This window comes from Micromys minutus, assembly GCF_963924665.1.
Source record: "Micromys minutus genome assembly, chromosome: 5".
NCBI classification, from domain to species: Eukaryota; Metazoa; Chordata; class Mammalia; order Rodentia; family Muridae; genus Micromys; species Micromys minutus.
This window is the reverse complement of record NC_137974.1, coordinates 43,018,822-43,031,446: the sequence shown is the minus strand read 5'-3', so window position 1 is coordinate 43,031,446 and position 12,625 is coordinate 43,018,822. Positions and strand designations below refer to the sequence as shown.

The window sequence follows — 12,625 nt, the reverse complement described above, 5'->3', positions numbered from 1 at the left end:
ATATCTCAGGGATCAGCTAGAAACATATTGCAATGGAAACTCCCAGACATCTATGAGGGTGGAGAGCCCAGACACCTATGATAGGATGCAACTCGACTGCCCAAAAAGGTCAATGAAAGGAAAGGATTCCTAATGATATCCTGCTCTACTCATAGGTTGGTGCCTAGCCCAGCTGTCCCCAGAGAGGCTGCCTCTAGCAACTATGGGAACAGATGCAGAGACCTACAGTCACACATTAGGCAGAGCTGGAGGAATCTTATGGAAGTAGGGAAAGAAGGATTGTAGGGTCCAGAGGGGCCAAGGGCATCCCAAGACAACCCACAGGATCAACTAACCTGGGTGCAAAGGGGCTCCCAGACACTGAAGCGCCAACCAGAAAGCATGTGTGGAACTGACCGAGGCCCTCTGCATGTAGGTTACAATTATGATGCAGATTTTTTGGGGGGGGGGAAATCCTATCAAAAATAGAGCTTGGGGGAGTCTCAATGTTTGGCAATAGTAGAGAAGGAACTCTCATGTACACGTGGTATTAATGTGATTACATCGAAGGAAGGTGAAATTCTAAGGGTGGAGTTTCAAGGTCATGGTACAACCCACTGAGATCACAGTGGCCCATTAGATCCTGAGGTGATATATAGGGTAGAACACACATGTACCACCTGACTGGATCTCTTCTGACTATTCATTTGGCCAAGTTAACATAAACCTTGCCCAACCATAACTTCTTCCATCCTCTACTTAGTATCAGGAACCTGCGAGTCCTCGGCCTTCCTGTCTTTTCCTCCCTTTCTGGAATGTTCCTTATTCCTTTCTAGAATGTTCCTATTCTAGATTTAGGTCCTCTTATCTCATCCGAAGTGCCCTGGTCTAAGACTTAGAACTGTGGCTGCATGGTTACATAGCAGGGACAAGTTATTTTTTAATTAAATGAGTTTAACAGAAGAACTTTCACACAGGACTAGTCCCACCTATTTTTAGGCAGGGGGAAGGTGGATACAAAAACACCATTTATGTCATGGGCATGCTCACTGAATAAATATGTACCCCCCTTCCAGTATACATACCTTGTTTTACAGTCCTAGGACATGCATGTGTAGTGTACAGTGAGATGTGTTTTGTTTTGTTTCAGACATGGTATATAGACCTAGACTGGCCATGAACTCTCTACTAGCCCAGGGTGCTTTTAAATTAGAATGACCTCACTCCTAACTAAGGATACAGGTCCTTAGGAAGGACTGGTACCATCAGGAAATAGCTTTTTCAAAACCACATTAGATAATGTTTTAGTTAATGTGACAGCCAAGGTAACCTAGAGTTCTTGTTCTCCGCCCAACTCAGGCCACTTTCAGATAAAACAATAGCCAGTGCTCCCTCCCACAATGTTCAAACAAGCCAACCAATCAGAAACAACACACCTGGTACATTCAAAATAGGAACAACAACAAAAACATATCGAGAGAAAGCAGTTTATACCCTAAACCATTTTTAAAGCCCCTAAATTCTCTGTGTTCCTGTTAATAGAAAAATAAGCTCCTTGGGCGCGGGAGTCCAGGTTTGTTTGTTTTTATTATCGGCAAGGTAACTATTCTCTCAGCACAAGAAGAAAGGCCAGGATAGCCCATCGAGACGAGCTAGATTTTCAGGCAGACAACAATCTTCTGAATATTGAAATAGAATTTAAATCAGCCACCAAATGAGGTAGAGCTCTACGGAGATTAGATCAAAAACCTCGCCCCAGGGAAAGAATACCCAAACAGATCTGAACCAAACAGAGAGGAAACGGGGCAGCAAGTTTGCGACTGTGCAGTGCTCAACTCATGCCAGATCAGGGGCCAAGGGGAAGGGAGGTGGCATTTCTCAGGAACATTCCAGACAGATGGGGTGAACAGAACAAGAGCAGTGCTTACACTGTGCTGCATGGTTCTCCACACAGTCCTCTGGGAAGCAAGAGGAAGACAGATTCAAAAGAAAAACAGAAAGACGTTATTTTATAATTGTAGCACAGCATAGGTATAAAGCACAGATTCATCAGAGGCTGACATCCCATCCTCCCCGCCCACCTTCTTAGTGACTCAGAGAATATCCGAGACATCTTGACATCCAGGAGAAGGCGAGGTACTTACTGGAGTTGATTTGGATTAAACCATCACAAGTTGATGAGTTAAGTTCCATCTTTTTTAAGGTTGACTTTTATAAACCACATTCCCCCTAAGGACTGTCATTTAGAGTTCAGACTTGCCCTAATGATAAAGCCACTGTAAGTAACAGACGGTCCCTGCCTGAGTGTGTTCAGGAGCACGTGCGTTGTGTTCTAGTTTTCTGAGCTCTTCGTCTAATTGCCTTTCGGGAGGATAATGCCCAACACCTCTGTGGGCTCAGACCTGGGAACTCTGGTGACATTGTAATGATTTAATTTTGAGCCAGATATTTCCAGCGAGTGGGAGCTGTCTAGACTCATAGCCCTACATCAAAGCGTTTAAGAGAATCCGCAGAGGATAAATTTAGGAAAAGGAGAAGAGAACCAATCGCTTTCAGAGTCCAAATAATGACCCCTGGCCCACTTAACTTGAAACTTTTAGCATCCTGTGGGGACAGGGGAGCTGCTGGGGTGAGATGTGGTGGTGAGACCAGTCTGTCATCGGAATCAGCTGATGGGCTTGGCAGCTTCAGAAGCATTCGGCTGTTGGCAGTTGAGGACTCTAATATTTCTCCCAAAGCCAGCTTTCTATCAGTGGCTGATTTTAGACAAATAGAATAATTTGGTTTTGGAAAACAAAGCATGACTTGAGGGTAGCATGTTTGAAGGCTGCTGGTTACTGTCAACAGCATTTTAGGCCCACATAACTTTCTAAGGACCATTTCTGTGTGACGACATGGAACTCTATAAGCTCCTAACGAGGGGACTGAGCCTATTTTTTTTTTTTTTTTGAAAGATACCATGTTCTTTCCAATTCTCCTCTGTGAGTTTTAGCATCAACTTGGGGTTTGAGACTTTTAGTTCTAAAGCAAACCCTGTAATTACCAGCTCACATAAAAACACAGTGTTACAATAACCGATATAAGAACATTTACCAACAGGCAATAATTTAAAAGGTGCCAAGAAGCCCCACCCCCACCCCCCACCCCGCTAGAGCTAGCATCAGAATGAAGTTATTTTCACTTCGGCTAACAGGGTGGGGAGTTCTATTGACGTTGGCTTTTAGAACGTTTTCCTCTGCTGAAACAGAGAAATCTTTTCCAATTGCCCTCCTTTTCTGGGACACAGGCTTCTCATGAATATTCAGGAACAGTCTCTGCAGGGCAAAGCCAAGACAGGAGTAGGTATCATGATCCTTGTTTATAAATAGCAGAGTTGGGCTATCACAGAGAACAGAAGTCACAGGGTTGCTGCTTGAACAGGTCCATGGAAGACCACACCAGACTGCTGAGCCTCTGTTAAGAAGGCAGGCATAGCTTAAAGGGGCCTTGGGGAAGCTAGGGGTTGCAAAGGGAGTCCCATGTAAGAGGCTTGGGGCGTCTGAGTCCTAAAGAATAACTTTGGTGGAACATCTTTTGATGTGGGAATGTTTGACTTTAGGAGTGGAAGGGAGCAACTGGAATGGGGCTGGCTGTGGTTTACAAATGGCTGGCTCTCAAATCTGAAATGAGATCAGAATTTTAGGACACACATAGTGTGAACGAGGCTGTAATTCTTATACACACAGCCTGAAGTCACACCTAGAAGGGAGTCGGTAGTTTTTTGCTGAAGGAGAGCATCTTACTGTCAGTTCAGCTCCTGGGTTGGTACCAGGGCTCTGGGGTACTAGTGGAGTAGTGGGACTTTTCTCGCCCATCTTATTTTCCTTGTTTAAGGGTTTGGGTTCACTTCTTGTAGGGGATGGTTCTCTGTTGCAAAGGAAAACTGTCCAGTGACTGTTGTAGAGATCAGTATGTATCCAAATGTGATACAGTTTTACTAAGTATCTAATAGGCTCTTGCTCTTTAATAGATTCTACTTCTTTATACTGTGGTGAGAAGGATGTTTGCTCTTATGAGAGTTTTGAGCTGCCTAACGCCACACTGTGCTCTATGGGAACAATTTTGTACATGAGATTGTGTGGATTCATCTCACATTGTATCCCAGAAACCTTGCAGGTCCTGGCCTCCTAAATGATGCCTTTTGCACCGCTAAAGTGAAATCAAATCTCTGCTCTGAAATGTTTCTGCGCAGAGAATGCAGAACACTTTGTAAAGTTAGAAGGCAAACAGGACACTTAAAAGAAAACCAACTTTCTCCAGAAAGGCTCGCCGAGTTGCTGTTTGGCAGAGTAGAATCATTTGCTTAAAAGAAAAATAGTAACTAATTTAATTTTTTCCCCCTTGAAAATGTGACAGAGGACAGGAGTGAGCAAGGGGAGAGAAGTCAAAGCAAGTGACACATATGGCTTCTTTTCCAAAAGCTGTGCAGAAGAGGGATTTTATTCGCTAATAAAGGGCAATAAATTCAAAGCATAATTTAGCAGTTAACGAGAAGGACCCTTTTGCTTTGACACTTAATGGACAGACCTCTATGCTGTTAAATACGTCTGAGATTTTTTTTTAGAGAGAGAGAGATGGTGAGATCTCCTTTCATGGAGAAACACAACCAACTTAATCTTCTGAGTTCTACACTATAGAAGGGGTATTAACGAAATCTATAAAGCCATTCATAACGGTGACTAATAAAAGGATTTCACAACCAACAACCCTCGAGATTGAGTTTATATGACACAATCAGATGTGGTTCAAATGCTGTATGACCCGAAGGGTTTTTATCTGTTCATTTTACATCAGGATAATTGTCAAAGCAGCACTCACAGCAGTAACAACGAGGGTGTATAAATTGTTTATAGCATTATGAAGTGAAGGTACTGAATTGAAAATGATCAGGCCATATTTCTTGGAAATCAGGAGCTCTTAATTTTTATGTCAGTTTTTAAAAAACACATTAGAAACTGTATTTATTATGTATATAGTAGCCATCACCAGATACATTTTTTTTCCTGGTATAAAAATCACCTAGCCCTTGACAGGCATTTACATGTCCCCAAGTTCCCAACTTTTAACTGACATCTAGGAAACGAAGCAAGGCGTCCATATTAATTTGGGACTTCCTAAAAGAGACTTTCCAAACAAAACACGTAGCTTCTGAGAAATTATAAGAAAAAGACAGGATGCCATAATCACAGAAGCAGCCCTTGAAAGCAAAGCATGAAGCAGGTGACTCAGAAGTGTGCTTCTGCTTCTGGAACCGGCATCTGCAAGGCCCAGCACCCTGGCTTTCAAAGTAATATTTTGGAAGAAATATGAAGTTGGAATTTTAGGCACTGACGCTAGTGCATTAACAGTTTTAAGAGTTCTTGAATAATGAAACCCATGATCTAAAAGAATCAAAGAATCTTTTACTGCCAACCGTTCTGATTGAGAACAGGGGCGGACACTGGATGACAGCCCTCTCAGCCTTTAGGAAGTCTGTAGCCTAGCCCGTAAAGAGCAAATGCCCTAGAGGCAGGACGCTCCTCCCTGGTCCTCACCACAACAATCGGAGTACTCACCAGCCGGTCCAAGCTCGTGCCTGCTGCGGTTGTGGGTCTTTCCTCAGGGTTGTAGGGTCGAAACCGGGTGTTAAAATTTTCTGGTGCCGAACGAGCAGATCTGAGCGCAGGAGCAGGTTTGGGCTGCCCACAGCCCTGAAAGACCTGGGAAGATGAGAGCGAGGGTCAAAATGAGACAGATTAAATCCACAGCCGAGAAGCAAATGATACAGCACTCTTCACATTTTCTCTGAAATTCTTACTTTCGAAATCTCTACTCCCTGACTTTCGAATGTAAAGATTCGAAATGGCACCAATGGGAAAGAGCTCTTAATAGGAACATAGCGACCAGCTAGGTGCGTTGCTCCCTCTCGGTTTACCACTGTCATCATCATCTACAGATTTCATAGTTGAAAGCTGTGTCTTCTTACTGAAAATTTATTCATAAACCCCCAGATCAACACTCATAACACAATGGGGCAAAACACAAACAAACAAGCTAACGGCTCCCTGCGCATGATGGCAGGAAACCCCGAACAGAAACTCTGCAGTCCATCCTCCATGTTAGAGTGTAAAGAATTACCCTCCTTGTGGTCCACTTAACTCATGTTCTCACACTGTGATTTCACTTTATAAATGGATCCCTGGTGTAGACAACGCTTATGCACTGTCTAATGTGCTGGGCACCGGGAAGGAAGTGGTGTGTATCACAGGGATAACACGCATTTAGCATATACTTCATTCGACGCTGAGTTCGGTCACTTGAGTTCAATGTTCACCAAGTACACAGATCTTAGATAAAATTTCTTAAACCAAGACAAATTAGAACATGCTTCCAGTTGGGCTGTCAGATCACACTCTTGCCAGCAGCGTCTAAATCTGTGTTCCCCTTAGGAATTAGGATTCAGAATTTGCCAATCCAGTTTGCGTGACCATTGGATGCATAACTCCTACAAGCAGCCAGAACCAGCTATTGACGCTGGGGACTATAGTAGATTCTTCGTAGGACGGTTTCAGGATTAAGTCAGTTATGCCACAGACTCATTCCTATACTTGGATTTGGGATTCAATGAACAACTGTTTTGGACCCATACTATCTAACATGAAAATCGCATGTCATATGCAGCATACTAAGGTCAAATGGCTTGAAGGCCCCTCTTTTGAGTGTGTGACCCTTCACTGGAAGAACTTCCTGAAAATATTCTCCTGAGCAATGGTGTGGAAATAGGTCAAGCAAATATGGGCGGAATCCATAAAATGGTATTTTCTTCTAATTTGGTTGTTGGCAGCTGTTCATGCGACCATTGGGGTTGCTGTGGGAAATCACCCAGATCGTTGTAATGAATTTAGGGACTGAGCTGCCAATCTTTTCCACAGTGATTCCACTCAAGTTGGTGTGGGAGCATATCCTTCTCTGTTTCTAGATGTTTTCTCTTCTGAGCCAGTTATCAGGAGACAACAGCTTCCTAGACTTCCAGGAACCAGTGTGACAGTTCTTCTTGGTTGTCAATTGACTACGTTGGGATTAACTAAAACTCATGTGGCTGAGTACACCTGTGAGGGCCTTGGGGGGAGGAGTAGTTAAATAATTTGAATTCAAAAGACTTGCTTTTAACTAGGTCTTTGGACTGAGAAAGAGGATACTAGGACCTGCTTTCCCAATGGTTCTGCATGCGATGCAGGCACCACTCAAAAATGGACAGTCGCAGCATTGTGACTCCTCTCTGGGACAACCTTGAAAAACACAACTCAAGAGAAATCTTGACAGTGGACAGCACTTGGGGCAGCGCACACAGCCGTGCATGCGTTTTGCTTGGCAGGAGAAATGTCCGGATGAGCAACTGTTCACTAATTCCTGGGCAAGGTTGGGAAATTGGTGAGAAAGGCATCTGGGAAAGAAGCATGTGTGGAGAGACCTCTCCAAAGCATGTGTGAAGGACCTGAGGAGACTAGCTAGTGTCCTATGTAAATGTGCATCAAAAGGTGATGTCAAGGGAGAAGTTCAATAACTAAGGAGATAAGGTGACACACTCTGTAGACAGTCAGCCTCTTTCCTCAGCCATCCCTGTTGTTGCCAAGTGGTCACATGAACAAAGTGGCTATGGTGGCCTGTGGGGGTGATGCCTTGGCTTGACAACATGGGCTTCTACTCACCAAGGCTAACGTGGCTACAGCTGCTGATGACTGCCACATCTGCCAAGAGCAGAGACCAAAGCTGAGCCCCACACTGGACCACTTCCTCTGTAGAAAGGACAATGCTTGTCCTCACTGGAGTATATACTTATCCCAGGCATGGGTTTGCCCTTTTCTGCACAGAATGCTTCTGCTAAAACTACCATCCTTGAACTTACAGAATACCTTATTCACCATTAAGTTGTTCAGCACAGTATTGCTTCTGACCAAGGAACTTACTTGACAGTCAGTGAAGTGTGAATGTGAGCTCACAATTATGAAATCTAGTAGTCTTAGCATGTTCTCAACAATTCTGACTCATCCAGCTTGACAGAAAGATGGAATAGCCTTATGAAGGCACAGTTAGCAGCATGGAAGGCTGGAGTAGAGTTCTCCAGAAGATAAAATGTGTTCTGAGTCATCATTCAATATATGGTATTGTTTTTCCCATAGCCAGGATCCACAGGTCCAGGAATCAAGAAGTAGAAAAGAGAAGTGCCATTAACAATCACCCCTAGTGACCAACTGGGTAGCTTTTGCTTGCTGTTCCTTGAGACTTTTCTTGGCCTAGAAGCTTTGTTCAAGACTGTGTCTGTGGGTGGGTGCTTCTGTCCAAAGAAGCAACCAACATTCCACGGAACTAGAAGCTCACACCTCCCATGGCTGCTTTGAGTTTCTGATGCCCTTAACTGACAGGCTGAGAAAGCAATAACAGTGCTAAGAGGGGTAATTAATCCAAATTACTGAATCGGAAATTGGATTGGCTCTCCACAATGGAGGTAAGAATGATTACATCTGAGTAAGAAGAACCTTTAGGGCGTCTCTTGGCCCTACCATGTCCTGTGATTAAAGTCACTGGAAATCTACAACAACCTTGTCCAGGCAGGGTAACAAAGGGTGCAGGCCTCTCAGGAATGGAGGGATGGGTCACTCTTCTAGGCAAACAGGCAGGACCTGCTGAGGCACTTGCTGCCTGTGGAGGAAATTCAGGATGGGTAGCAGAGGAAGGTAAGACCATGTAAGCAGTTGCAGAAACAAGGATGATAATTAACGTGAGTGTCTCTGTCATACTTTGTTAAGAATGTGCTTGCATAGGTATTTGTTTTCTCCCCTCAGTTTGTCATGCAATGTAACATCAATTAAGAGAATATTATTCATTATCGCATTTAAGTTTGAGATACCGAAGGAATGACCCTTAAGGGATGTTGCCACCTATTCTAAAATTTATAATGTGTTTGAGGTTATATAAGGAGTGTTATATCATGCTAGGTGCAGTTATGACCTGGTTATTGTTTTTATTTGGAAATTAAGTATAACATAAGAAGATATGATTGTGTGTCAAGTTGACAAGGGGTGGACTTGTGAGGCTTTGTTACGTTGACATATACACACATATGTACACATTATACATATACACACATACACACACACTCATACATATACACACATACTCATACACACTCATACATACACACTCACACACAAACACATATACTTTCATATATACACACATGCATATACACATATACATATGCTCATACACATATACACTCATATATACTCATACAAACATACACACACTCATACACACAAACACACATACACTCACATACACACACACTCTGTAAGTTTTTTTTATCTAGAGAACCCTGAAGAATACACATAGTAGCAGTTTCCAGCACATACTCAAGTTCAACCTTATGTTTCTAACACTTGTATATAGGAGAAAGTTTGTCTCCTAGATACTTCTTAGAAGCATAATGCCTGGTACTGAACACCTAGCAGCTATTGGGGCTAATTAAGTCATGGATCTTGGAGGAGAACCAACAACCATCACTTTATTAACCTAGAATAACCCCTACTATATTCTAAATGTTTATCTTTACATCCACAAGTAAGTGCATGTTCTCTGCAATAGATAAGAGACTGTTGCAGAAGCTGACAAGTAATCAAAGTGCGGAGAAAAGTGTTTGGTACCAGTCTTATTGATGTGCCTACAACACAACTCTCACCGAAGGCTCAGGGACACCAGTGAAGAGCAGGCTGCAAAGACGGTGACGCAACTCTGCCGTGAGATTTCTGCTCCTGGAAATTCTGAGCAAGCTACACCCATGAAGTGTCAGCAACATGGATGTCCCAACAAGACCCAGAATAAGAATGACAGCAGTTGACATGCTTACATGGAAGGGGGATATCTCACAGGACCCTAGCCCTAGCCTAAATCTACCAGCAACCAAGGAATGTGCAGAATGGGGCAGTCTTCCTCAAGACAGAGGCCCCACATTGGTTATCCAATACCAAATAGCCCTGAAATTAGAGGCACACAGGTAACCTTATTTGGACTAAGCAGGTTGTGGTTTTGTTTATAGCTATATGTTCAGGGAGAACATGTATATAATAAGAATTAAAGAAAAACTGGCCATGGATCTGAGAGAGAGCGAGGAGTGTATGGGAAATGGTGGAGAGAGGAAAGGGTGAGGGGAAGGCGGTGTAATCGTGCTTTAATTTAAATTATAGACACTTCCCTCAACTATTTGAGTTAGATCTTGACCAGCGAATGCATATTTGCAGTGTGATCATTCGTGTTGTCCTTTGATTCTGGGTTGTTTAGCCTGGAGCATTTTTCATCCCGCATAATATGTGATTCCTCCCTGAAGGACGCAGAGAGCCCTTGAGTGCCCTTCCCAATGACAAATTCCATCTTGCGACTCGATCCATTTTGCGTCTCCACTACAACTAATTTCTCTTTTGTGCATTCAGACTTCTCCTTCAACTCAGCATTTTGCAGCACAGGGGTACTTTGTCTTGGCATTCTTGGAGGCTGGTCTTAACACACTATTGATTATTCTTTCTCTCTCACAATTTCTGAAGTTGATGGCGAAACCAGCATGATAAAGACAGTGAGCCTTTTCTCCCACAGTGCCTAAATCACTTCCTTGTAGCAAGGTCGCTGCTGATGCAGGGCCTTAGCGTTCCCAAAGCTCCGGGATCTTTTGAGTAGGACTATTTTGGATTGCTTTGGAAATGACAGCTGACTTTTAGGAAAGATAATGCAGGGAACAATAGCAAGAGCTTTGTTAAGATTACAAAGGGCTGGGCCCTGAAGAGTTAAGGACGCCTGTCACCACACCTCAGGAAGGGAAGGGCCCCACTGACTGCAGGGGTCAAGCTAAATCACAGTCCTTTGGGATTCTCTGAAGAACACATGTTATGCGCTCTGGGGAGAGATTTCATGTTTTGTGGTGGGTTGTTTAAGGTGTTGAGGACAGACCACAGATTAGTTCCTATATCCTAATGGCTTTCCATTACCTATGGCTAGTGTAGATTTTGAAGGTGATTTCAAAGCAAAGATTGCTAGCTCTAAGATCCAAACCAAAGGGATGCCCACAAACTTCTTATTCTGCTGGGAACTTTTGTAGAAACTTCTTCACAAGGACCTCAAAATTTGCATATCCCTAAACAGACATACCACCTGCCTCTTAGAAAACAAAACAGTTCAGAAAGAGGCCCTTTCATGTGAAAGTTCCAAACCTGGGCTGTGTAGAACTTGGGGACAGGAGCAAGAAGGCCCCTGAGTACCAGCTTGTGTTTTCTCAGGGATTATAAAGGACCTTTGTACCAGTGTCACATACAGAATCAGGTAAAGACAAGTCCACATGTTGTCCTGTAGCTGAGCACCCGAAAAGTGAAATTGAGAGTCACACATTTAGTGCATCAGGTCTGAATACCCGTGTCCTTTCCCAGATCCCCACATTGAGACCTATTCTCTCAAGCCATGGGATTATGATGAGTAGTCACATGAACAGTGACAGTGCAGGGACAGGCACCATTGCCTACGTTGCCAATGGGTTTACAGTGTCACATTTGCCTGCAGATAACAAGATTGCCTATAGTCTATCAGGTAGAGAAAGTGTTTAGGAAACATGGGGTCCATGGGGTGAATGGCAACTGAAACTACTGGACATAAATTTGGGGTGTTCTTGTTTTCTGCATTTGCTGTAATAGCTGTTTTAGTACTGGGGCTCAGTCTAGGTTCCTATGAGCAGCCTGGGTAGCCTCCGTACCCCAGTGTTTTATATTTTGAACAAATAAAGAACTAGGTAAGATTCTGTAATAATGAGTAATAAGGTCTGACATTAAATGACAGTGAGGTGATCAAGTGGTCAGAGCTGGAGATGCAATATGAGATTTTGAGGTGGTTTCTAAAGTCTGTGTTCATGAAGGGAAAGGAGAGGGGGGGGGAGCGGGATTAGTCTGCTGGAGAGAGCCCATGTTGTGTGAATGGGGTGGCGTCTCTGAGCCATATATTCAGTAGGCACCACTTACTATACCAGCATCAATCGTGGTCACACGTAAGCTAGGGAGCAGGGGACATACAACCCAGTATCTAGAAAAAAAGGTGCTTGATAATCATATGATTCCAAACGTGCATAACTTACACTTTCTTTAAGTTCTTCCCCAGTGAAAAAATGTGAAGAGGAAAACACCTGGCCTAGTGCTTCCTTCACTTTCTGCATTTTGTTTGTAAATTTTTTAATTTTACTTCCGTGCGTGTGTGTGTGTGCCTGTGTGCCGGTTTTATGCTCACATGTGCAGTTCCCACAAAGGCCAGAAGATGGCATTGGATTCCCCCCGGAGCTGAAGTTAAAACTACTAAAGAAAGCGCTCCTAATGTGAGCATCACATTTAGGTCCCGTGGAAGAGCAGCAAGGATCCATCCTCTGAGCCACAGTTCCAGCCCCCTATCTGTACCCTGATCTGTGTCTTCCACACAATATTACCTATAAGGGCTCAAAGATGTGCAGAAGCAATAGAGTTCATGTATTGAATTAGGACCACAGGGACTTTAGGCTGAAATGTGTTCCAATGTGTTTGTGATGTAATTTGTAGGGCTCCTCCAG

At 43.5% G+C, this 12,625-nt stretch overlaps 1 protein-coding gene across 2 annotated transcripts in view; it reads right to left on the bottom strand.

Annotated features, from left to right (window-relative positions):
* GPC6 (glypican 6) overlaps positions 1 to 12,625 on the bottom strand; it is a 970,157-nt gene that overhangs the window by 76,420 nt on the left and 881,112 nt on the right. The window contains exons 6-7 of one of the 2 annotated variants that reach the window (XM_080917258.1): positions 5,574 to 5,717; positions 1,908 to 1,937 (exon numbers count right to left, since the gene is read on the bottom strand). In XM_080917258.1, the coding sequence (XP_080773384.1) occupies positions 1,908 to 1,937; positions 5,574 to 5,717 (174 nt within the window). The remainder of the gene's footprint in view (positions 1 to 1,907; positions 1,938 to 5,573; positions 5,718 to 12,625) is intronic. The other variant, XM_080917257.1, reaches the window with a different exon arrangement.